Here is a 26,570-nt window from a genome sequence, read left to right as displayed (position 1 = left end):
TAATTTGTGAAACACAGCCTTCCCTTAACAAATCCATGCTGACTATCCCTGATTAATCCGTGTCTCTCCAAATGCGGATATATTTAGTCCCTCAGAATTCTTTCTACTAATTTCCCTGCCACTGAGGTTAGGCTGACTGGCCTGTAATTTCCTGGTCTATCCCTCCCTTTTTTAATAATGGGATAACGTTAGCAGTCCTCCAGTCCTCTGGCACCTCACCTGTGGCCAGAGAAGATGTGAAAATTACTGCCAGGGCCCCTGATATCTCTTCCCTTGCCCCCCTCAACAGCCTGGGATACATCTCATCCGGGCCTGCGGCTTTATCCACTTTTAAGGCCGCTAAACCTGCTAGTACCTCCTCTCTCTATGTTAATTTCCTCTAATATTTCACAGTCCTGATGTCTATACCTGCGTTGTCCTTTTCCAATGTGAAGACCGACACAAAGTATTCATTGAGGACTGTACCCACATCTTCCGGGTCCACATATAGATTACCTCTATGGTCCCTATATCCCTTGATATCCAGGGTTCTCCGGACTTGGCCTCCTCCTTTGTCTTTACGGGAACATATTTGCCCTGTACTCTCGCTATTACCTCCTTGAATGCCTCCCACTGCTCTGACACAGTTTTATCAGCAAGTAGCTGCTCCCAGTCCACTTGGGCCAAATTGTATCTCATCTTAGTAAAATTAGCCTTTCCTCAGTTTAGAATTTTGATTTCCAGCCCAACCTTATCCTTTTCCATAACTATCCTAAATTTAATTGAGTCACTATCTCCAAAATGCTCCCCTACTGATAAGCCTGTCATGAAGCTATTAATGTATATAATATTTTGGAAAATATTTTTCTTTTAAATTAAAATAGAGGTGTAGTCTGCAGGTCTGTCTTAATTGGATTAAAGCCAGCTAGTCTGGGTGCTTTGATATGTACTAGTTTTGATATGTAAGAGAGATAGCCTGCCTTTGCATTTTTTTGAATAGAGCAAACAAGAAGTGAGGTGAAAATTGACACCTTACTGGCAGCTACCAAGCAATATGTTTATATTACTAATAAAATTGGTACAATGAAAGGGGTTTCATTGTTAAAAGGTAAAGTTCAGAGGTTGTTGATACAATGAGAATTAACATTCAATGGGGCTGGTAAGTATAACTTCAGTAGTTTTCGGGTGTGCAGGGCAGAGGCAATGTAAGATCAAAAGGCAACTGCAAGCCTCCAACTGGCTCCACAGTGAAAAGAACCTCATTTTGAGTTTGTACGGTGAAAAAGCTTTGCCTGGTGTCTGGTTAAGTCTATGGGTTGCTGTTGCCTTAATGGAGATTAGTTTGGGAATTTGTTATAAGTTATGATAGTAATTTGTAGCCATGCATTTGTTAACCTGTGTAAATTAATAAAAAGTTTCAATTAGTTTAATGTAAAACCTCAGGAACTGATGGTCTGATTCCTGAGTTTAGAGTCGCATCTCAAATATAACACTTAAAATTATTGGTTATGACAGTTGTTTAAAGTTTCCCTCTGGGATTTTTAAAATAACTCCACTTTACCAAGTGCATCGGTCATAACAATGCCTTCCACCTGCCTGGGCTCATTTCCAAATATTAGGTCCAGAACTGCCCCCTCCCTTGTCGGACTTTCTATGTACTGGCTAAAAAAAGTTCTCCTGGATACAACTTAAGAATTTTGCTCCCTCCCTACCTTGCACACTAAGACTATTCCAGTTAATATTTGGGTAGTTAAAATCCCCTATTACTGCATTCACTTCTCTGAAATTTGATCCTCTATCTCTCCCTGACTGTTTTGGGGGCCTATAGTACACACCCAACAGCGTGTTTGTCCCTTTTGTGTTTTTTACTCCAACCCTTATGGCTTCATTTGATGATCCTTCCAAGATATCATCCCTCCTCACTGCTATAATTGATTCCTTGATTAATATTACAAATCCCCCTCCTCTTCTATCCCCCTCTCTATTGCATCTGAATACCCTATAACCAGGAATGTTGGGCTGCCAATCCTGCCTTTCTTTTAGCCAAGTCTCGGTCATAGCTATGATAACATACTCCCACATGCCTATCTGTGCCCTCAGCTCATCTGTCTTATTCCTCAGGCCCCTTGCATTAAAATATATTCCATTTAGCCTTGTTAAACTCACTTCTTTCTTATCCAGCCAATGTTTCCTCTGCCTTTTAGCTTCTAATTCCATCTCAGCTTCTCTCCCCTCTGAACTACTTTTCAGGATCCTATCCCCCTGCTAATTTAGTATAAATCCACCCTCCAATAGTAGTAGTTCTCAAAACCTTTTTGGTTGAAGGAGCCCTTTTCAAATGGATAAGTAATCACAGGCTCCCCTATCTAAATTATAAAACCCTTTCACACTCAGAATTATTAAAGTGCGACATGAAAAGGGTGTTTCAATAATGCTTTCAGAAGGTATTTGAGTCCAGGTCTCAGTGAGATGGTGGATTTGCTTCTCATTGTAGAATCCCTCTGTGATTTTACTGTTTGACTTTGAAGTTGGTCAGAAGACTCCCTGGAGGATAGTGAAAACAACTTCGGGTTGTCCTCGAAGTATTCCGGAAAAGGTCAAACATACCCGATGACTCATGGGAGGCCCTGGCTTGTGGCCAATCAAAATGGAGAAGGCTCATTCGGGAAGGCGCTGAACAAATTGAGACCCCTCCTTGGGAATGTGCAAAGACGAAGTTGAGGCATTGGAAGGAGCATGCAATCCTCCAAACAACCCATCTAAACAATGCTTCAAGCACCACCTGCCCCACATGCGGCAGAGCCTGCAGATCACACATTGAACTCAGCCATCTCACAACCCATCAAGCCGGAGTAGAAGCAAGTCATCCTCAATCCAGAGGGACTGCCGAAGGAGGGGAAATTTGAAACTGACACTTTAGGTCTCATAGCTGTTAAAAATCATTCAATCAACACTCTCCGACCATCGCCATCACACCAATCAGAAATAGGGGTGGGATGATTTCTTTTCCGTATATTGGTGATTTATATCTACATGTGAGTTTGTATGGTACAATATCTACAAATTGATTATAGATAGACGGCCCAGAGTTGTTTCCACTGTGGAGAACCAAGCCTGTTTTTAAAGTGTGATTCTATCTCCTCCTCCTCTGCAGCAGTAATCCCTCACAGTGAGGAGAATGCTTTCCACAGCCTGTGCTGCAACCAAGTGCCTGGAGTTTTTTTAATGTGGCCAGGCTGTTGTGCTGTAGCTAGCACACGGTTCTGGCTGCCCAGGAGACTCTCCCACGCTTACCACCTGCCGTAGGTGATGCTCAACCTGATTGGCTACATTACGAACACATCTTCAGCCACTAAGAGCAGGACCTGTACCTGGAGCTTCGGACCAAGAGGCAGGGACACTGCAAACTGTACCACAAGGCCTCCCAGTTGACCATCTGTTCTTCTCTGGAAACCTAATGTTAGCATTTCATGTGATTGATGCCTTAAAAAACCAACAAACAGTGAAATAAAAGCAAAATACTGCAGATGCTGGAAATCTGAAACAAAAGCAAAAATTGCTGGAAAAACTCAGCAGGTCCGACAGCGTCTGTGGAGAGAAAGACAGAGTCAACGTTTCGAGTCCGTATGAAGAAGTTCTGAAGAAGAGTCACACGGACTCGAAACGTTAACTCCGTCTTCCTCTCCACAGACGCTGTCAGACCTGCTGAGTTTTTCCAGCATTTTTTGTTTTTGTTTCAATGAACAGTGAATCTCGGTTCCTATCTACAGCTTTCCAGCGATCTCTGGGTTCTTTATTGTGGTTGGTGATTTCAGGGGGTAGCGGGGAGGTTATTATTAGGGTTAATAACATTTCATTTATTGCTATTGAAATACTCTCCTGTTCAAAACCTTTTGACTTCAGCATGTTTCATGTGTAACGTGTGACAGAGAGGGTTGAGTCCACAAAGCCCCCAAAACGTGGCTGTGGAGCCTGGAGTGAGAAGCGAGGATTGGGCAATGTGACCTGCTCTGCCTGTATTTCATGCTTGATTGTAAATGTGTACATTTCTCGTCCCTTTCTAATATGGGGCCCTGCTTCATTATCTTGCTGTCTGAGAGATTGTTGACTTAATTCACATCCTGCCTCTCTCTCTCTCTTGCAATCATTTTGGGGGCAAAGTCCATCATTTCAGCCAATGTTGTACAATCCAAGTAATATTAGTGTTCTATTGGTCTCTGTGTACAGTTAAGCCACTGTGACAGTTATCGTTGTTTTAGACAGTCCTTGACACCTGGAGGGATTTTGACTCTACTAAACCTCAGAGTAAGAAACTTTTTGTTGTGGGAAAGCCATATTGGCACAAAGGACAATCACTCATTCAGAATGTAAACTCAGGTGCTTCACTGGATAATGAAGATTGATCATGAACATTTGATCAGTAGTTGAGGTTTGGCACACAACACGAGTTCAACACGTTTATCTGTCTTTCCCATGGATCACAAAACATAAGAAACAGGAGTACATGGCACGGCCTGTCGGGTAGATCAGGAGTAGATGGTTCAGCTCGTCGAGTCTGCTCCACCATTCAATACGATCCAGCCTGATCCTGGGCTTTAGCTCCATTTATCCCCCACCCCCCAAATCCCTTAATTCCCCAAGAAAGCAAAAATCTGTCCATCCCAGCCTTAAATATATTCACCAATGGAGCATCCACAACCCTCTGGGGTAGAGAATTCCAAAGATTCACAACCCTTTGAGGAAAGAAATTTCTCCTCATCTTCAATGATCACCCCCTTATCCTGAAACTGTGGGTGGAATTGTCCCAGATTTGCACTAAGCGCAGTCTCAGGTGGGAATTAGACTGTTTTACCTGCCCACTGTAATGGCAGCTTTTCACACCCTATTGTCCCTCATTAATCATGCATTCCTGGGAAACATGCCGGGTCACAGGCGGGCAGCCATATACGCCTGCCCTGACGTCAACTCACCGCTCCCTCACGTCAGACACCATATAGTCTTTAGAATTCATTCATGGGATGTGGGCGTCGCTGGCTGGGCCAGCAGTTATTGCTCTTGGGAACTGAGTGGCTTGCAAGAGTCAAGCACATTGCTGTGGGTCTGCAATCACAGGTAGGCCAGACCAGGTAAGGATGGCAGATTTCCTTCCCTAAAGGACATTTAAAGTGCAGCTGTGCACACCTCTCAGTGCTTCCAGCCCAGGGTGCTGCTCAGAAGACATGACCCTGAAAGGCAAGAAGACTGCAGCCCCCCGATTCAGTGGCACGGCCCTGGAACGCCTTTTGGATGCAGTGGAGGCCCCCGTGATGCCCCCGGCCTGGGTGAAGACCAGCAAGCAAGGTCACTAATCTAGCATGGGAGGTGGTGGCAGCAGTGGTGGTCAGCACCAATGCCCTGCAAAAGAGGACAGTCACCCAGTGCCACTACAGGATGAATGGTCTCCTCCATTCCACCAGGGTAAGTCACTATTCTCAGCACTCTCAACTCACTAATCCATCACATATCCACAGGGATCTCACACCTAGGGACAACACCACTAACTCTCACACAGGCACACCCACACCCACACACAGGCACACCCACAAACACACACCCACACACACATCCACAGGCACACCCACCCACAGGCACACCCAGACACACACCCACAGGCACACACACACATACACATCAGGCTCATATCCCCATGAAGTCTCATGATTTCCCCATGATTTAGATGAGGGAATTAAATGTAAATCTCCGAATTTGCAGATGACACAAAGCTGGGTGGGAGGGTGAGCTGTGAGGAGGATGCAGAGATGCTTCAGTGTGATTTGGACAAGCTGAGTGAGTGGGCAAATGCATGGCAGATGTAATATAATGTGGATAAATGTGAGGTTATCCACTTTGGTAGCAAAAACAGGAAGGCAGATTATCTGAATGGCTATAAATTGAGAGAGGGGAATGTGCAACGAGACCTGGGTGTCCTTGTACACCAGTCACTGAAGGTAAGCATGCAGGTGCAGCAGGCGGTAAAGAAGGCAAATGGTATGTTGGCCTTCATAGCCAGAGGATTCGAGTACAGGAGCGGGGATGTCTTGCTGCAATTGTACAGGGCCTTGGTGAGACCACACCTGGAATATTGTGTGCAGTTTTGGTCTCCTTATCTGAGGAAGGATGTTCTTGCTATAGAGGGAGTGCAGCGAAGGTTTACCCGACTGATTCCTGGGATGGCGGGACTGACATATGAGGAGAGATTGAGTCGATTAGGATTATATTCGCTGGAGTTCAGAAGAATGAGGGGTGATCTCATATAAACCTATAAAATTCTAACAGGACTAGACAGTTTAGATGCAGGTCGGATATTCCCGATGGTGGGGGAGTCCAGAACCGGGGGTCACAGTCTGAGGATATGGGGTAGACCATTTAGGACTGAGATGAGGAGAAATTTCTTCACCCAGAGAATGGTGAGCCTGTGGAATTCGTTACCACAGAAAGTAGTTGAGACCAAAACATTGTATGTTTTCAAGAAGGAATTAGATATAGCTCTTGGGCCGAAAGGGATCAAAGGATATGGGGAGAAAGCGGGAGCAGACTATTGAGTTGGATAATCAGCCATGATCATAATGAATGGTGAAGCAGGCTCAAAGGGCCGAATGGCCTACTCCTAGTTTCTATGAAAGATATACTGGCATTAGAGGCAGTCCAGAGAAGGTTCACTAGATTGACCCCGTGTATGGAGGGATTTTCTGATGAGGAGAGGTTGAGTTAGTTGGGCCTGTACTCATTGGAGTTCAGAAGAATGAGAGGTGACCTTATTGAAACATATAGGATTCTTAGGGGGCTTGACAGGGTAGACGCTGAGAGGTTGTTTCCCCTTGTGGGAGAGTCTAGGACCAGAGGGTATAATCTCAGAGTAAAGGGGTCACCCATTTAAAACAGAGACGAGGAGGAATTTCTTCTCTCAGAGGGTAGTTAATCTGCGGAATTGTTTACCACAGAGGGCTGTAGAGGCTGGGTCGTTAAGTATATTCAAGGCTGAGATAGACAGATTTTTAATCAGTAAGGGAATCAAGGGTTATGGGGAAAAGGCAGGAAAGTGGAGTTGAGGATTATCAGATCAGCCATGATCTCATTGAATGGTGGAGCAGACTCGATGGACCGAATGGCCTACTTCTGTTCCTATGGCTTATGGTCTAAAACTCTCCCTCAGGCAACATTCCCTCAGCCACATATTCACCAGCGTGGTTAATGAACATAGGAAATGGGAGCAGGAGTCAGCCCCCCCCACTATTCAATCCAATCACAGCTGAGCTTTAACATCAACTCCATTTACCCCTCCCCACTCCACAAACTGCAACTGCCTTAGTGTCCAGAATCTATTGATCTTGGTCTCGAACATTCTCAATCACTGAGCCTCCATGCATTTGTTTGTACTAGGCTAACCCAGAGATTATTACCTGTGAGGTTCTGCTTTCTCTCTCCTCCCTAGATCCTGAAACTCTGGCTGCAGGAACTCAATCCTTTTCCTTCCTATCACTGCTTCCCACGTGGATCCTCCCTTCTGGCTGCCCACGCCCACATTCCCAGGTGTGTCCCTCGCGGACTCATTGTCCATTCACAGGTGTGGTGGAATGGATGTCCTTATAAATTTATACCCAAATTATTCCACAAGGTAATAATAATTATAAAGGCATTTATTGGCTTTTGTAAGAGAAGCATACAATATTAACCATTAATACTAATAACATATACACAGTGCCAACCACTATTCCCAATGCTACCTACATTTGAGACATCAATGGTACAAGAAATGGGAGGGTTCATAGGACTGTGGTCCAGGGAGTTCAGCTGGGGTTAAACCTTGTCTGATTCTGAGGCATCAATTCTAAAACCCCTCATTTTTATAAGGAAGCAAAATACTGCAGATTCTGGAAATCTGAAATAAAAACAAAGTGTTGGAACTACTCAGCAGGTTTGTCATCTACAGAGAGACACGTGAATGTATCAGGTCAATAACCTGTCATCAGAACTAGAAAAAGTTAAGGTTACCCAGGTTTTAAGCAAGTGGAGGTAAGGAAAGGGGATGGGGGAGAAGATTGATTGGTAAAAGGGGTGATGGTGAAAGGTAATGGGACAGGTTAGACAATCACAGATGGGTCTAAAAATATTTGATATATCTTTTTATAATAGCTGCCTGAAAAGATGCAGGTTACAAAGTCTCACCTCATCTGATTTTAGTTTAGTTTGGGACTTTAGATTTAACAAGAACAACTCCCCAAATTTTGAATTAGACTCTCCCAAGCTGAAACACTGAATTTTTGGTCTTTGTGAGTTCACTGACCAGAATTCTTTTCACCAACTGAACATTGTGAACACAAACTCACTTAAAAACTGGCGTTAATATAAAGAAGTTAAAATCTTTAACAATCTGATCTCATTCTTGATAAACGTCTCTTTTCAATTTCCCTTCTCCCTGATTTCTGAGTTTCACTCACTGGCTGGATAAAAAGCATTGATCCACTCAAACTCGGAGCTGTCATGTGTTGGTGGGAGTAACTGATCCAAACTCAGTGTGTCTGGACACTCTCGACACTCTGAGCGAGTCCCTGCCTCTCAGTGTGTTGTGTTGTGTAGTGTGGCTGTGATCGGGGCTGCTTACAGGCTATGTAAAGCCAACCTGCAATCAATGCCCCAGATGGTCTGCACCTTCCCATTGCCGAGTGTCGGTCTGCCGATGGTTGTCAGTGGAAGTGTGTTGACTTTAATCTGAGCAATCAGTTCCTTCACATTCACTGCGGAGTCTCGCACTAGTCCATAAATGTTCAGAGTTTTCAGGGTAGCGATCTCCCCCAGGTTCCTGGGTACAGAGCAGCAGATGCCATTAAATAACTGACAAATAGGCACAGAACTGAGAAAAAAGCACAGGTGAAGCAAATTCACCCAGGAGATTCATACAGTGAAGCCTTATCCAGGCCACAGCAATAGCCACACAATCAACATTGATCAGGATTTCCCCTCTCCCTAACCCAGGGGTCACTGCACAGGGATCAGGGTCAGGAACCCTGGCTGATTTCTCCTCTCTCTAACCCAGGGGTCACTGGACAGTGATCTGGGCAAGGAAGCCTGGCTGATTTCTCCTCTCTCTAACCAAGGCTTCATTGGGCAGTGATCAGGAGCATGAATATTGGCTGAATTCCCCTCTCTCTCTAACCCAGGGCTCACTGGACAGTGATCAGGAGCAGGGACCCTGGCTGATTTCCCCTCTCTCTCTAACCCAGGGCTCACTGGACAGTGATCTGGAGCATGAATATTGGCTGAATTCCCCTCTCTCTCTAAGCCAGGCATCACTGGACAGTGATCAGGAGCAGGAACCCTGGCTGAATTCCTCTCTCTCTAACCCAGGGATCACTGGACAGGGATCAGGAGCATGAATATTGGCTGAATTCCCCTCTCTCTCTAAGCCAGGGATCACTGGACAGTGATCAGGAGCAGGAACCCGGGCTGATTTTCCCCTCTCTCTCTCTGTCTCTCTAACCCAGGGTTCACTGGACAGGGATCAGGAGCAGGAACCCTGGCTGAATTCCCCTCTCTCTCTAACCCAGGGATCACTGGACAGGGATCAGGAGCAGGAACCCTGGCTGAATTCCCCTCTCTCTCTAACCCAGGGCTCACTGGACAGTGATCAGGAGGAGGAAATCCGGCTGAATTCCCCTCTCTCTACAACCCAGGGATCAGTGGACAAGTTTTTCTCTATTCATTCATGGGATGTGGGCTTCGCTGGTTGGGCCAGCATTTATTGCCCATCGCTAATTGCCCTTGAGAAGGTGGTGGTGAGCTGCCTTCTTGAACTGCTGCAGTCCATGTGATGCGGGTACACTCACAGAGCTGTTAGGGAGGGTGTTCCGGGGTTTTGACCCAGTGACAGTGAAGGAACGGTGATATATTTCCAAGTCAGGATGGTGAGTGACTTGGAGGGGAACTTCCAGGTGGTGGTATTCCCATCTATCTGCTGCCCTTGTCCTTCTAGATGGTAGTGGCCGTGGGTTTGGAAGGTGATCAGGAGCAGGAACCCTGGCTGATTTTCTCTCTCTCTCTCTCTAACGCAGGGGTTTTTGTATAGGCCGAGCAGAGTCCTGGGACTTTCCTGATCCTTGTGGCTCAGCCACAGCCTGATACTGCATGGGGAGAGCAGGAGCCCGGATCCCTCAATACTTACAAAAGACTTGTTGGTGGAATCTCATGGCACCTGCTCAGGCCTAGATGCTGGAGGTGAGAGAGAGTCTGGAGTGCAGAGAAGCAGCTGGGAGTGAGCATCGTATTGTCACTTCAGGAAAGAAAGAGAGAGAGCGTTAGAGGAGCTGGGGGAGAGGGGCACAAAGTTGAAGGTGTGGAGGCTGCGGGGGAGGGAGCGGGAGGGTGGGCGAGTGTTGTGGGGGTGAGTGTGGGAGGGTGGGCGAGTGTTGTGGGGGTGAGTGTGGGAGGGTGGGCGAGTGTTGTGGGGGGGAGTGTGGGCGAGTGTTGTGGGGGTGAGTGTGGGAGGGTGGGCGAGTGTTGTGGGGGTGAGTGTGGGAGGGTGGGCGAGTGTTGTGGGGGTGAGTGTGGGAGTGTGGGCGAGTGTTGTGGGGGCGAGTGTGGGAGGGTGGGCGAGTGTTGTGGGGGTGAGTGTGGGAGTGTGGGCGAGTGTTGTGGGGGTGAGTGTGGGAGGGTGGGCGAGTGTTGTGGGGGTGAGTGTGGGCGAGTGTTGTGGGGGTGAGTGTGGGCGAGTGTTGTGGGGGTGAGTGTGGGCGAGTGTTGTGGGGGTGAGGGTGGGAGTGTGGGCGAGTGTTGTGGGGGTGAGGGTGGGAGGGTGGGCGAGTGTTGTGGGGGTGAGGGTGGGCGAGTGTTGTGGGGGTGAGTGTGGGAGGGTGGGCGAGTGTTGTGGGGGTGAGTGTGGGAGTGTGGGCGAGTGTTGTGGGGGCGAGTGTGGGAGGGTGGGCGAGTGTTGTGGGGGTGAGTGTGGGAGTGTGGGCGAGTGTTGTGGGGGTGAGTGTGGGAGGGTGGGCGAGTGTTGTGGGGGTGAGTGTGGGAGTGTGGGCGAGTGTTGTGGGGGTGAGTGTGGGCGAGTGTTGTGGGGGTGAGTGTGGGCGAGTGTTGTGCGGGTGAGGGTGGGAGTGTGGGCGAGTGTTGTGGGGGTGAGTGTGGGCGAGTGTTGTGGGGGTGAGTGTGGGAGGGTGGGCGAGTGTTGTGGGGGTGAGTGTGGGCGAGTGTTGTGGGGGTGAGTGTGGGAGGGTTGGCGAGTGTTGTGGGGGTGAGGGTGGGAGGGTGGGCGAGTGTTGTGGGGGTGAGTGTGGGCGAGTGTTGTGGGGGTGAGTGTGGGCGAGTGTTGTGGGGGTGAGTGTGGGCGAGTGTTGTGGGGGTGAGTGTGGGAGGGTGGGCGAGTGTTGTGGGGGTGAGGGTGGGAGGGTGGGCGAGTGTTGTGGGGGTGAGGGTGGGAAGGTGGGCGAGTGTTGTGGGGGTGAGTGTGGGAGGGTGGGCGAGTGTTGTGGGGGTGAGGGTGGGTGGGTGTTGTGGGGGTGAGTGCGGGAGGGTGGGCGAGTGTTGTGGGGGTGAGTGTGGGAGGGTGGGCGAGTGTTGTGGGGGTGAGGGTGGGCGAGTGTTGTGGGGGTGAGTGTGGGCGAGTGTTGGGGTGAGTGTGGGAGGGTGTGCGAGTGTTGTGGGGGTGAGTGCGGGAGGGTGGGCGAGTGTTGTGGGGGTGAGGGTGGGAGGGTGGGCGAGTGTTGTGGGGGTGAGGGTGGGAGGGTGGGCAAGTGTTGTGGGGGTGAGGGTGGGAGGGTGGGCGAGTGTTGTGGGGGCGAGTGTGGGAGGGTGGGCGAGTGTTGTGGGGGTGAGTGCAGGAGGGTGGGCGAGTGTTGTGGGGGTGAGTGCGGGAGGGTGGGCGAGTGTAGTGGGGGTGAGTGCGGGAGGGTGGGCGAGTGTTGTGGGGGTGAGTGCGGGAGGGTGGGCGAGTGTTGTGGGGGTGAGTGCGGGAGGGTGGGTGAGTGTTGTGGGGGTGAGTGCGGGAGGGTGGGTGAGTGTTGTGTGGGTGAGTGTTGTGGGGGTGAGTGTTGTGGGGGTGAGTGTTGTGGGGGTGAGTGTTGTGGGGGTGAGTGTTGTGGGGGTGAGTGTTGTGGGGGTGAGTGTTGTGGGAGGGTGGGCGAGTGTTGTGGGGGTGAGGGTGGGAGGGTGGGCGAGTGTTGTGGGAGGGTGGGCGAGTGTTGTGGGGGCGAGTGTGGGAGGGTGGGCGAGTGTTGTGGGGGTGAGGGTGGGCGAATGTTGTGGGGGTGAGGGTGGGAGGGTGGGCGAGTGTTGTGGGGGTGAGGGTGGGAGGGTGGGCGAGTGTTGTGGGGGTGAGGGTGGGAGGGTGGGCGAGTGTGGGAGGGTGGGCGAGTGTTGTGGGGGTGAGTGCGGGAGGGTGGGCGAGTGTTGTGGGGGTGAGTGCGGGAGGGTGGGCGAGTGTTGTGGGGGTGAGTGCGGAAGGGTGGGTGAGTGTTGTGGGGGTGAGTGTTGTGGGGGTGAGTGTTGTGGGGGTGAGTGTTGTGGGGGTGAGTGTTGTGGGGGTGAGTGTTGTGGGGGTGAGTGTTGTGTGGGTGAGTGTTGTGTGGGTGAGTGTTGTGGGGGTGAGTGTTGTGGGGGTGAGTGTGGGAGGGTGGGTGAGTGTTGTGGGGGTGAGTGTGGGCGAGTGTTGTGGGGGTGAGAGTGGGCGAGTGTTGTGGGGGTGAGTGTGGGAGGGTGGGTGAGTGTTGTGGGGGTGAGTGCGGGAGGTTGGGCGAGTGTTGTGGGGGTGAGTGCGGGAGTGTGGGCGAGTGTTGTGGGGGTGAGAGTGGGCGAGTGTTGTGGGGGTGTGTGGGAGGGTGGGTGAGTGTTGTGGGGGTGAGTGTGGGAGGGTGGGTGAGTGTTGTGGGGGTGAGTGCGGGAGGGTGGGTGAGTGTTGTGGGGGTGAGTGCGGGAGGGTGGGTGAGTGTTGTGGGGGTGAGTGTGGGAGTGTGGGCGAGTGTTGTGGGGGTGAGAGTGGGCGAGTGTTGTGGGGGTGAGTGTGGGAGGGTGGGTGAGTGTTGTGGGGGTGAGTGCGGGAGGGTGGGTGAGTGTTGTGTGGGCGAGTGTTGTGGGGGTGTGTGGGCGAGTGTTGTGGGGGTGAGTGTGGGAGGGTGGGCGAGTGTTGTGGGGGTGAGTGTGGGCGAGTGTTGTGGGGGTGAGTGTGGGAGCGTGGGCGAGTGTTGCGGGGGTGAGTGTGGGAGGGTGGGCGAGTGTTGTGGGGGTGAGCGTGGGAGGGTGGGCGAGTGTTGTGGGGGTGAGGGTGGGAGGGTGGGCGAGTGTTGTGGGGGTGAGGGTGGGCGAGTGTTGTGGGGGTGAGGGTTGCCGAGTGTTGTGGAGGTGAGGGTGGGAGGGTGGGCGAGTGTTGTGGGGGTGAGGGTGGGTGAGTGTTGTGGGGGTGAGGGTGGGTGAGTGTTGTGGGGGTGAGGGTGGGCGAGTGTTGTGGGGGTGAGGGTGGGCGAGTATTGTGGGGGTGAGGGTGGGAGGGTGGGCGAGTATTGTGGGGGTGAGGGTGGGCGAGTATTGTGGGGGTGAGGGTGGGAGGGTGGGCGAGTATTGTGGGGGTGAGGGTGGGAGGGTGGGCGAGTGTTGTGGGGGTGAGGGTGGGAGGGTGGGCGAGTGTGGTGGGGGTGAGTGTGGGCGAGTGTTGTGGGGGTGAGTGTGGGAGGGTGGGCGAGTGTTGTGGGGGTGAGTGTGGGCGAGTGTTGTGGGGCTGAGGGTGGGAGGGTGGGCGAGTGTTGTGGGGGTGAGTGTGGGCGAGTGTTGTGGGGGTGAGTGTGGGAGGGTGGGCGAGTGTTGTGGGGGTGAGGGTGGGAGGGTGGGCGAGTGTTGTGGGGGTGAGTGTGGGAGGGTGGGCGAGTGTTGTGGGGGTGAGTGTGGGCGAGTGTTGTGGGGGTGAGTGTGGGCGAGTGTTGTGGGGGTGAGTGTGGGCGAGTGTTGTGGGGGTGAGTGTGGGCGAGTGTTGTGGGGGTGAGGGTGGGCGAGTGTCGTGGGGGTGAGGGTGGGCGAGTGTCGTGGGGGTGAGGGTGGGCGAGTGTCGTGGGGGTGAGTGTGGGCGAGTGTCGTGGGGGTGAGTGTGGGCGAGTGTCGTGGGGGTGAGTGTGGACGGGGGAACGAGTGTGGACGGGGGGACGAGTGTGGACGGGGGGACGAGTGTGGACGGGGGGACGAGTGTGGACGGGGGGACGAGTGTGGACGGGGGGACGAGTGTGGACGGGGGGACGAGTGTGGACGGGGGGACGAGTGTGGACGGGGGGACGAGTGTGGACGGGGGGACGAGTGTGGACAGGGGGACAGAGATGAGGGGCTAGAGAATTGGGGGTTGTTGCCGTGGAGCTGGTATGGGGCTTAGCGGAGGTCACCCACACTGGCAGCAGCTGCTCACCTCATGTCCAGGTTGGTTATTCGTGGGCAGCGCCTGCACAGAGTCTCCACATCTGGAAATAAAGGAGACATCAATCATTGACATACTTGCCCTCTTCCTCCATCTTTCTCAAGGGCCTCTCTTCAACTGTTCCTCTTACTCCCCGACTCCCGAGGGCCTCTCCCCTGTACACCCTACTTCATGGTGGACAGGTTTATTTTCTTTATTCTGTTATGTGTTGTGGGTGTCATTGTTGCCCATCCCTAATTTCCCTTGAACTGAGTGTCGTGCTTGGCCACTCAGAGGGCAGTTAAGAGTCAACCACATTGCTGTGGGTCTGGAGTCACATGTAGGCCAGACTGGGTAAGGAGGGCAGATTTCCTTCCCTAAAGGTTATTCATGAAGCAGGTGGGTTTTTACAATTGACGATGGTTTCATGGTCGCCACGACTGAGATGAACTTTCAATTCTAAATCTATGAATTAAATTAACTGCTTCGTTGGGATTTGAACCCATGCCCCAGAGCATCATCATGGGCCTCTGGATTCCAGTATGACCACCATGTACTGTTAAGAGGAGCCATGTCCTACCTGAGTTATGGAGACAGTGCCTGTAGCCACTGATGTTGAGCTGGGTTATGCTGGCAGGAATGTGTGTGACCATCGCCTGAATGTGCTGAGAGCTGAACTTACACCACGAAAGATTCAACTCATCCAGTCTGGAGAAGATACAGAGCCAGAGCTGTGAGATGTGCAATACCCACCAATAATCCCTCCCCTACTCAACCTGCACCAGCCCCGCCAGTGAACCCCCAACCCCGAACCTCCCCCCAAATCCCCACCCTGAGCCTACCCCAAACCGCCATCCTGAGCCTACCCCAAACCTCCACCCCTAACACCCTCTGAACCTCCCTCCCCCAAACCCCCACTTCCCACACACCCGAACCTCCCCCCAAACCCCCACCCTGAGCCTACCCCAAACCTCCACCCCAAACACCCCCTGAACCTCCCTCCCCCAAACCCCCACTTCCCACACACCCGAACCTCCCCCCAAACCCCCACCCTGAGCCTACCCCAAACCCCCACCCCAAACACCCCCTGAACCTCCCTCCCTGAGCCTACCCCAAACCCCCGCCCTGAGCCTACCCCAAACCCCAAACACCCCCTGAACCTCCCTCCCTGAGCCTACCCCAAACCCCCGCCCTGAGCCTACCCCGAACCCCAACCCCGAACACCCCCTGAACATCCCTCCCTGAGCCTACTCCACACCCCAACCCCGAACACCCCCTGAACCTCCCTCCCCCTGAACCCCCACTTCCAACACCCCTGAACCTCCTCCAAACTCCCACCCCAAACACCCCAGAATCTCCCACGATATTCCCTCCTCCCGAACCCCCACTTTGAACACCTCCCGAACCTCCCCCCAAACAACCCCTCCCGAATCTCCACGAACCTCTCTCCTCCCAAATTTCCCTCAGAACTCCTCTCCACCTGAACACCCACTTTGAACAATCCTGAACCTCCCCCCAAACAACCCCCCCACCAAATCTCTCCAAACCTCTCTCCTCCTGAAGCCCCACCTTGAACCCCCTGAATTTCCCCCAGGGTCCACTCCTCCTGAACCCCCACTTTGAACACTCCTGAACCTGCCGCTGAATCTCCCCTCCCCTCCCTACGAACACCCCTGGACCTCCCACCAAACAGCCACCATGAACACCCCCTGAACCTCCCCCCCCGCCAACCCCCACTTCGAACACCCCCTAACCCGAACATCCCCCAAATCTCCCCTTGAACCTCCCTTCCCCTGAACCCCCACTTCGAACATCCCCCAACCCGAACATCCCCCAAATCTCCCCCTGAACCTCCCTTCCCCCAAACCCCCACCCCGAACATCCCCCAACCCCCACCCCGAACATCCCCCAAATCTCCCACTGAACCTCCCCCACATCTCCCACTGAACCTCCCCCACCCCGCCAACCCCCACCCTGAATAACCCCAAACGACCCTCGCCCCGGACCCTCCCCCTGAACAACCCCAAACCTCCCCCTGAACCTGTTTCACCCTGGACCCCTGCCCTGAACCATGGTGGGGACATGGGATTTATCTGGGACTGTGGAGATCGCTTTCCCTCCCCTAGCACAGACTCTGTGCTTGGTAAGTGTAACCGCCCCTCCCTTACCCACCTGGAACAGTTACTCAGCATCTGCCTCAGGGAGTCTGGCCCAAACTGGGAGCAGCTGCAGAGATTCAACCTCAGTAAGTTCTCATTCTGTCCAATCGCCCTGTAATCGGAAAAGACAAGAGTTACACAGCGGAGGGGGACCAGAGCCAAGAGGGGAGGGACAGAAACGGGGAAAGGGAGATGCGAGGCCAAGGGGAGGGGAAGGGAAAATGGTTGTGGTGGTTGGAGGTCAGTTATCTCAGTTCCAGGACATCACTGCAGGAGTTCCTCAGGGTAATGTCCTCAGCCCAACCATCTTCAGCTGCTTCATCAATGACCTTCCTTCCACCACAAACAGATTCCACATCGGGTGCGGCTTTGGGCTACAGTAAAGTGCTTAAGTTGGAATTCGGTGACTGAGGGAGTTCGGTGAGGAGGGAACGACCAACTAAATGCATACTTTGGTTCTGTCTTCACAAAGGAGGACACTAATAACATCCCAGAAATGTTGGGGAACACAGGGTTTAGTGAGAGGGAGGAACTGAAAGAAATCAGTATTAGTAGGGAAATGGTGTTGGGGAAATTGATGGGATTGAAGGCCGATAAATCCCCAGGGCCTGATAATCTACATCCCAAAGTACTTAAGGAAGTGGCCCTAGAAATAGTGGATGCATTGGTGGTCATCTTCCGGGATTCCATAGACTCTGGAACAGTTCCTACATATTGGAGGGTAGCTAATGTAACCCCACTATTTAAAAAGGGAGGTAGAGAGAAAACAAGGAATTATAGACCAGTCAGCCTGATGTCAGTCGGTAGTGGGGAAAATTCTAGAGTCCATTATAAAAGATTTAATAGCTGAGCACTTGGAAAACAGTGGCAGAATCGGACAGAGTCAGCATGGATTTATGAAAGGGAAATCATGCTTGACAAATCTACTGGAATTTTTCGAGGATGTAACTAGTAGAGTTGATGAGGGGGAGCCAGTGGATGTGGTTTATTTGGACTTTCAGAAGGCTTTTGACAAATTCCCACATAAGAGATTGGCATGTAAAATTAAAGCGCATGGGATTGGGGGTAGTGTATTGAGATGGATAGAAAACTGGTTGGCAGACAGGAAACAAAGAGTAGGAATAAACGGGTCTTTGTCCGAATGGCAGGCAGTGACTAGTGGGGTACCGCAGGGATCGGTGCTGGGTCCCCAGTTATTCACAATATATATTAATGATTTAGATGAGGGAATTAAATGTAATATCTCCAAATTTGCAGATGAGACAAAGCTGGGTGGGAGGGTGAGCTGTGAGGAGGATGCAGAGATGCTTCAGTGTGATTTGGACAAGCTGAGTGAGTGGGCAAATGCATGGCAGATGCAGTATAATGTGGATAAATGTGAGGTTATCCTCTTTGGTAGCAAAAACAGGAAGGCAGATTATTATCTGAATGGCTATAAGTTGAGAGAGGGGAATGTGTAATGAGACCTGGGTGTCCTCGTACACCAGTTGTTGAAGGTAAGCATGCAGGTGCAGCAGGCGGTAAAGAAGGCAAATGGTTTGTTGGCCTTCATAGCCAGAGGATTTGAGTACAGGAGCAGGGATGTCTTGCTGCAATTGTACTGGGTCTTGGTGAGACCACACTTGGAATATTTTATGCAGTTTTGGTCTCCTTATCTGAGGGAGGATGTACTTGCTGTAGAGGGAGTGCAGCGAAGGTTTACCCGACTGATTCCTGGGATGGTGGGACTGACATATGAGGAGAGATTGAGTCGATTAGGATTATATTCGCTGGAGTTCAGAAGAATGAGAGGGAATCTCATAGCAACCTATAAAATTCTGACAGGACTAGACAGGGTAGATGCAGGAAGGATATTCCCGATGGTGGGGGAGTCCAGAACCAGGGGTCACGTCTGAGGATATGGGGTAGACCATTTAGGACTGAGATGAGGAGAAATTTCTTCACCTAGACAGTGGTGAGCCTGTGGAATTCACTACCACAGAAAGTAGTTGAGGCCAAATCATTGTATGTTTTCAAGAAGGAGTTAGATATAGCTCTTGGGGTGAAAGGGATCAAAGGATATCGGGAGAAAGCGGGAGCAGGCTATTGAGTTGGATGATCAGCCATGATCATGATGAATGGCAGAGCAGGCTTGAAGGGCCGAATGGCCTACTCCTGCTCCTAGTTTCTATAAGGTCAGAAGTGGGGATGTTCCCTGATGATTGTACAATGTTCAGCATCATTCGCGACTCCTGAGATACTGAAGCAGTCCATGTCCGTGCTCTGATGAAGAGTCATAAGGGTTTGAAACGTTAACTCTATTTTTTTTCTCTACAGATGCTGTTAGACCTGCTGAGTTTTTCCAGCATTTTCTGTTTTTGTTTCAGATTTCCAGCATCCCCAGTATTTTGCTTTTCCAGGCTTGGGCTGACAAGTGGCAAGTAATATTTGTGCCACACAAGTGCCAGGCAATGACCATCTCCAACAAGAGAGAATCCAACCATCGCCCCTTGATGTTCAATGGCATTATCATCACTGAATCCCCCACTATCAACATCCTGGGGTTTACCATTAACCAGAAACTGAACTGGACCAGCCATATAAATACTGTGGCTACAAGAGCAGGTCAGAGACTAGGAATCCTGCGATGAGTAACTCACCTCCCGACTCCCCAAAGCCTGTCCACCATCTACGAGGCACAAGTCAGGAGTGTGATGGAATACTCCCCACTTGCCTGGATGAGTGCAGCTCCCACAACTCTCAAGAAGCTTGACACCATCCAGGACAAAGCAGCCCACTTGATTGGAACCGCTTCTACAAACATTCACTTCCTCCACCACCGACGCACAGTAGCAGCAGTGTGTACCATCTACAAGATGCACTGCAGGAATTCACCAAGGATCCTTTGGCAGCACCTTCCAAACCCATGACCACTACCATCTAGAAGGACAAGGGCAGCAGATAGATGGGAACACCACCAACTGGAAGTTCCCCTCCAAGTCACTCACCATCCTGACTTGGAAATATATCGCCGTTCCTTCACTGTCACTGGGTCAAAATCCTGGAACTCCCTCCCTAACAGCACTGTGGGTGTACCCGCATCACATGGCCTGCAGCAAGAAGGCAGCTCACCACCACCTTCTCAAGGGCAACTAGGGATGGGCAATAAATGCTGGTCCAGCCAGCGAAGCCCTCATCCTGTAGATCAATAAACAAAAGGGATGGGGGGGGGAGGCGGGGCCAGGGACAGGGGGAGGCAGGGACAGGAAGAGGCAGGGCCAGGGACGGGGAGAGGCAGGGCCAGGGACCGGGAGAGGTGGGGCCTGGGGCCAGGGACCGGGGGCGGGGTCAAAGGCAGGAGGCAGTGCCATCACAATTTCACCTCAGCTGAAAGCACCAACAGAATATTGCCTCACCTGATGACATCATCGGAGAGCACAAGACCCTCAAGACTGAGGCTGAGGAGCCGGTGAGATCGGTGAAGAATCTGGAAGATGGCGGAAGAGCTCACCACACAATGCGACAGGTCCATGTATTGAACACAGAGTGGGCTGGGGGGACAGACACCAAGATCAGAGGGTAGAATCAACAGCACCTTTCATTAGAGCACACAGACCCCCCGCCCCCACCCAGACCCCCCGCCCCCACCCAGACCCCCCGCCCCCACCCAGACCCCCCGCCCCCACACAGACCCCCCGCCCCCACACAGACACCCCACCCCCACACAGACCCCCCACCCCGACCCCCTACTCCCACCCAGACCCCCCACCCCAACCCCCTACTCCCACCCAGACCCCCTACTCCTACCCAGACCCCCTACTCCCACACAGACCCCCCACCCACTCCCACACAGACCCCCTACTCCCACACAGACCGCCCACCCCAACCCCCTACTCCCACCCAGACCCCCTACTCCCACACAGACCCCCCACCCACTCCCACACAGACCCCCTACTCCCACACAGACCCCCTACCCCCACACACAGACCCCCCACCCACTCCCACACAGACCCCCTACTCCCACACAGACACCCTACCCCCACACACAGACCCCCCACCCACTCCCACACAGACCCCCTACTCCCACACAGACCCCCTACCCCCACACACAGACCCCCCACTCCCACACACAGACCCCCCACTCCCACACACAGACCCCCCACTCCCACACACAGACCCCCCACTCCCACACACAGACCCCCCACTCCCACACACAGACCCCCCACTCCCACACACAGACCCCCCACTCCCACACACAGACCCCCCACTCCCACACACAGACCCCCCACTCCCACACACAGACCCCCCACTCCCACACACAGACCCCCTACTCCCACACACAGACCCCCTACTCCCACACACAGACCCCCTACTCCCACACACAGACCCCCTACCCCCACACAGACCCCCTACCCCCACATAGACCCCCACCCAGACCCCCTACTCCCACACAGACCCCCTACTCCCACACAGACCCCCATCCGCACCCAGACCCCCTACTCCCACACAGACCCCCTAACCCCACACAGACCCCCTACTCCCACACAGACCCCCACCCAGACCCCCTACTCCCACCCAGACCCCCTAACCCCACACAGACCCCCTACTCCCACCCAGACCCCCTACTCCCACCCAGACCCCCTACTCCCACACAGACCCCCTACACCCACACAGACCCCCTACCCCCACACAGGCCCCCTACCCCCACACAGACCCCCTACTCCCACACAGACCCCAACCCAGACCCCCTACTCCCACACAGACCCCCACCCGCACCCAGACCCCCTACTCCCACACAGACCCCCTACTCCCACACAGACCCCCTACCCCCACACAGACCCCGTACCCCCACACAGACGCCCACCCGCACCCAGACCCCCTACTCCCACACAGGCCCCCTACCCCCACACAGGCCCCCTACCCCCACCCAGACCCCCTACCCCCACACAGGCCCCCTACCCCCACACAGGCCCCCTACTCCCACACAGTCCCCCACACAGACCCCCTACTCCGACACAGACCCCCTACCCCCACACAGACCCTCTACTCCCACCCAGACCCCCCACCCGCACCCGCACCCAGACCCCCTACTCCCACCGAGACCCCCACCCCGACACAGATCCCCACCCCCACACAGACCCCCACCCCCAAAGACCCCCTACCCCCACACAGACCCCCTACTCCCACACAGTCCCCCACCCAGACCCCCTACTCCCACACAGACCCCCACCCGCACCCAGACCCCCTACTCCCACACAGACCCCCTACCCCCACACAGACCCCCTACCCCCACACAGACCCCCTACCCCCACACAGACCCCCTACCTCCACACAGACCCCCTACCTCCACACAGACCCCCTACTCCCACACAGACCCCCTACTCCCACACAGACCCCCTACCTCCACACAGACCCCCTACCCCCACACAGACCCCCTACCCCCACACAGACCCCCTACTCCCACACAGACCCCCACCCAGACCCCCTACTCCCACCCAGACCCCCTAACCCCACACAGACCCCCAACTCCCACCCAGACCCCCTACTCCCACCCAGACCCCCTACTCCCACACAGACCCCCTACCCCCACACAGACCCTCTACTCCCACCCAGACCCCCCACCCGCACCCACACCCGCACCCAGACCCCCTACTCCCACCGAGACCCCCACCCCCACACAGATCCCCACCCCCACACAGACCCCCACCCCCACACAGACCCCCTACTCCCACCCAGACCCCCTACCCCCACACAGACCCCCACCTGCACCCAGACCCCCTACCCCCACACAGACCCCCACCCGCACCCAGACCCCCTACCCCCACACAGACCCAGACCCCCACCCGGACCCAGACCCCCTACCTCCCACACAGACCCCCTACCTCCCACACAGACCCCCTACCTCCCACACAGACCCCCCTACCCCCACACAGACCCCCCTACCCCCACACAGACCCCCTACCCCCACACAGACCCCCACCTGGACCCAGACCCCCTACCCCCACACACACACAAAACCCAATCCCCACACAGACACCCACCCCCATCCAGGCCCCCAACCCAACTCCCACACAGACCCCCCGCCCCACCCAGTCCCCCACAGACCCCTCACCTCCACACAGACCCCCCCCACCCAGTCCCCCACAGACCCCTCACCCCCACCCAGACCCCCCCACCCAGTCCCCCACAGACCCCTCACCCCCACCCAGATCCCGCACAGACCCCTCACCCCCACCCAGTCCCTCACAGACGCCCCACACAGACCCCCCACCCCCACCCCCACCCAGTCCCCCACAGACCCCTCACCCCCACCCAGATCTCCCACCCCTACCCAGATCCCCAGAACCCCACCCCCACCCAGATCCCGCACAGACCCCTCACCCCCACCCAGTCCCTCACAGACGCCCCAACCAGACCCCCACAGACCCCCCAGCTAGACCCCTCACCCCCACCCAGTCCCCCACAGATCACTCACCCCCACCCAGACCCCTCACCCCCACCCAGTCCCCCACAGACCCCCCCACCCCCACCCAGTCCCCCACAGACCCCCCCACCCCCACCCAGAACACATAGTTTGGGGATCACTAATGTAGAAAGTCTCCTGTTTTCTTTTTAGGTGCAAAGTAGATGCCCTCACATTTGTCTATATTGAAATCCATTTGCCACAGGTTTACCCATTCACCTTGCTGGGGTCTGACCAGGACTATGCACAACTGCAGCATAGCCTCTACCCTTGAGGTACCAGCAAACATGTCATTAGCCTTTTAAATTAATTTTTGTACCTGTTGTTAAATTATTAGTGATTTATATGCTTCAACCCTTAAATCATTCTGCTGCTTCACATTTCCCAGTCTCAGCTCAGTTCATTATGGTCATCTGGTCGGACAGAACTTGAGTATTGCTGAAATAAGGGACATGTTGAAGGTTTCCATCTTGCACTCATCAGGACACTTCACAAGAATAGCAATATAAAGGGGAAAACAACAATTTGTACTGTATGTGAAGAGAGTGCTGATTTGGTTGGCAAGTGATGTTGCAATGGAGAATGCACCAATGATGGTGACTGACAGTTAATTGCCAAGCATTGTTTGCAATTTAAACCAGGCAGCTTGGCCCTGATTGGTCAAGGCAATTCCCTGAGGAATGAGTCATTAAATGGCTGTCACTTATTTTGTTTAGCTTAAACAGGCACAACGTGTGTACATGTCCTTCCTGTCTGCAAAGAACAGGGTGCTGGGATCGTATTAAAGAGCATGTCTCAGCCACTGTTCGCAATGGGCAGGGTACAGGCCATACCTAACCAGCCTGTGCTTGCAAAACTCAAAAACAGTGTCCAACATGAGATGTGATTCCACGATTGGACAACATTTACTATATAATCCTCAGTGTGCTCAGAATTACACTGACGACCAATTTAAGATTGTCATACAGTGTAGCACCTGTGTGTGTGTGTACTGGAAGCTACATATATTAATACCCAGGGCCCTGTTCTTTGCAGACAGAAAGAACATGTGCACACATTGCACCTGTTTCAGCTAAACAAAATAAGTGACAGCCATTCGCTGACTCATTCCTCAGAGCAATGCCTTGACCAATCAAGGTCAAGCTACCTGGTTTAAATTTCATACAACGCACGGCAGTTAACTGTCAGTCTCCATCAGTGGTGCACTCTCCATGGCAACACCACTTGCCAACCAATCAGGAATCTCTTCACATACAGTATAATTTGTTGTTTTCCCCTTATATAGATATTCTTGTGAAGTGTCCTGATGAGTGCAAGACGAAAAACTTCGACATATCTCTTTTTTCAGCAATACTCAGTTCACTATGTTGTGGAGAGACAAAAGAACACAAAAAAGTAGGCCATTCGGCCCCTCAAGTCTGTTCCACCATTCAATAAGATCGTTGCTGATCTTCTAACCAACCCCACTCGAATACCCTATTTCCATATCCCTTAGATTCTATACATTTATTGATCTCAGTCTGGAATATATTGAACAGCTGAGCATCCACAGTCCTTTTAGGTATTATGTTCAAAAGATTAATGACTCTACAAAACAGCTCAAAAGGAATGAAACTGGATGGACCACCCGGCATCCACCTAGGCACCAGAAACGACAACAGCAAACTCAGCCCTATTGACCCTGCAAAGTCCTCATTACTAACATCTGGAGCTTAGTGTCAAAATTGGGAGAGCTGTCTCACAGACTAGTCAAGCAACAGACTGAAATAGTCACCCTCACGGAATCATACCTTACAGATAATGTCCCAGACACCACCATCACCATCCCTGGGTACGTCCTGATTGGTTAACACACAGAAGACGGAGAGTCGGGATTAATTTGTCTTTTTCACGATTGGGAAATTTGCAGATGAGACAAAGATTGGCCGAGTAGTGGATAGTGTAGAGGATAGCCATAATCTCCAAAACGATATAGATGGGTTGGTGGAGTGGGCGGTAAAGTGACAGATGGATTTTAACATAGAGAAGTGTGAGGTCATACATTTAGGGAGGTCAAACAGTTACAGGAATTACACAATAAATGGGACTATACTAAGAGGGGTAGATGAAGTGAGAGATCTTGGTGTACAAGTACACAGGTCCCTGAAAGCAGCAGTTCACGTAGACAAGGTTGTAAAGAAGGCATATGGAAGGCTCTTCTTCATTGGTACAGGTATAGAATATAAAAGTAAGGATATAATGTTGGAATTGTATAAAACACTGGTGAGGCCACAACTGGAGCATTGTGTGCCGTTCTGGTCACACATTACAGGAAGGATGTAATAGCTCTGGAGAGAGTGCAGAGGAGGTTTACAAGAATGTTGCCAGGGTTAGAAAAGTGTAGCTACGAGGAGAGATTGGATAGGTTGGGGTTATTTTCCTTGGAACAAAGAAGGCTGAGAGGTGATTTGATTGAGGTGGACAAAATTATGAGGGGACTAGATAGAGTGGATAGGATAAAATTGTTTCCCTTGATGGAGAATTCTAGAACCAGGGGACATAGATTCAAGATAAGTGGCAGAAGGTGTAGGAGGGACATGAGGAAGAATTTTTTTATGCAGAGGGTAGTGGGTGTCTGGAATTCGCTGCCCAAGTTGGTGGTAGAGGCAGAAACTCTAAACTCTTTTAAAAAGTACCTGGATCTGCACCTAAAGCGCTGTAAACTGCAGGGCTATGGGCCAGGTGCAGGAAGGTGGGATTAGAAAGGGCACCTGGGTGTCCTCGGGCTGGCATGCACAAGATGGGCCGAATGGCCTCCTTCTGCGCTGTAACTTTTCTATGGTTCAGGTTGGGGAGATGTAACTAGTGGAGTGCCACAAGGATCAATCCTAGGGCCTCAGTTATTTACTGTTTATATTAATGACTTGGAGGAGGGGGAAGAATGTAATGATTCCAAATTTGCTGACAATACAAAAGTATGTGGGAGGGCATGTTGTGATGAGGATATAAGGAATGTGCAAGGGGATATAGACCGGTTGAGTGAGTGGACAAAATCTTGGCAGATGGAGTTTAATGTAGGAAAGTGTGAGGTCATGCACTTTGGTAGGAAGAATCAAAAGGCAGACTATTATTTAAATGGGGAGAGACTCCAAAAAAGTGCAGCACAGAGGGATCTGGGTGTTCTTGTGCATGAAACACAAAAAATTAGCATGCAGGTGCAGCAAGTAATTAAGAAGGTAAATGGAATTTTGGCCTGTATTGCTAGGGGGTTGGAGTTTAAAAATAGGGAAGTCTTGTTACAACTGTACAGGGTGTTGGTGAGGCTGCACCTGGAGTACTGTGTACAGTTTTTAAGAAAGGATGTACTAGCATTGGAGGCAGTTCAAAAGAGATTCACGAGGCTGATTCCTGGGATGAAGGGGTTCACTTATCAAGAACAGCTAAACAGGTTAGACCTTTACTCATTAGAGTTTAGAAGAATGAGGGGTGATCTTATTGAAACGTACAAGATTCTGAGGGGCTTGACAGGGTAGATGTTGAGAAGGTGTTTCCACTAGTGGGGGAATCTTGAACTAGGGGACATAGTTACAGAATAAGGGGACACTCA

The 26,570-nt window shown here is 52.3% G+C and overlaps 1 protein-coding gene across 2 annotated transcripts in view; it reads right to left on the bottom strand.

The window, feature by feature from the left end:
- Window positions 1–7,637: 7,637 nt before the first annotated feature.
- The window catches only part of skp2 (S-phase kinase-associated protein 2, E3 ubiquitin protein ligase), a 38,420-nt gene continuing 19,487 nt past the window's right edge, over window positions 7,638–26,570 (bottom strand). Inside the window, exons 5-10 of one of the 2 annotated variants that reach the window (XM_078560083.1) lie at window positions 19,938–20,072; window positions 16,556–16,654; window positions 14,964–15,091; window positions 14,396–14,447; window positions 10,178–10,285; window positions 7,638–8,869 (exon numbers count right to left, since the gene is read on the bottom strand). In XM_078560083.1, the coding sequence (XP_078416209.1) occupies window positions 8,617–8,869; window positions 10,178–10,285; window positions 14,396–14,447; window positions 14,964–15,091; window positions 16,556–16,654; window positions 19,938–20,072 (775 nt within the window). In that variant the 3' untranslated portion in view covers window positions 7,638–8,616. The remainder of the gene's footprint in view (window positions 8,870–10,177; window positions 10,286–14,395; window positions 14,448–14,963; window positions 15,092–16,555; window positions 16,655–19,937; window positions 20,073–26,570) is intronic. The other variant, XM_078560091.1, reaches the window with a different exon arrangement.

The sequence above is a fragment of the Cetorhinus maximus genome, chromosome 2, assembly GCF_964194155.1.
Source record: "Cetorhinus maximus chromosome 2, sCetMax3.hap1.1, whole genome shotgun sequence".
In the NCBI taxonomy this organism is placed as follows: Eukaryota; Metazoa; Chordata; class Chondrichthyes; order Lamniformes; family Cetorhinidae; genus Cetorhinus; species Cetorhinus maximus.
Note: the sequence above shows the minus strand (reverse complement) of the source record. Positions and strands in the feature narration are given on the sequence as shown.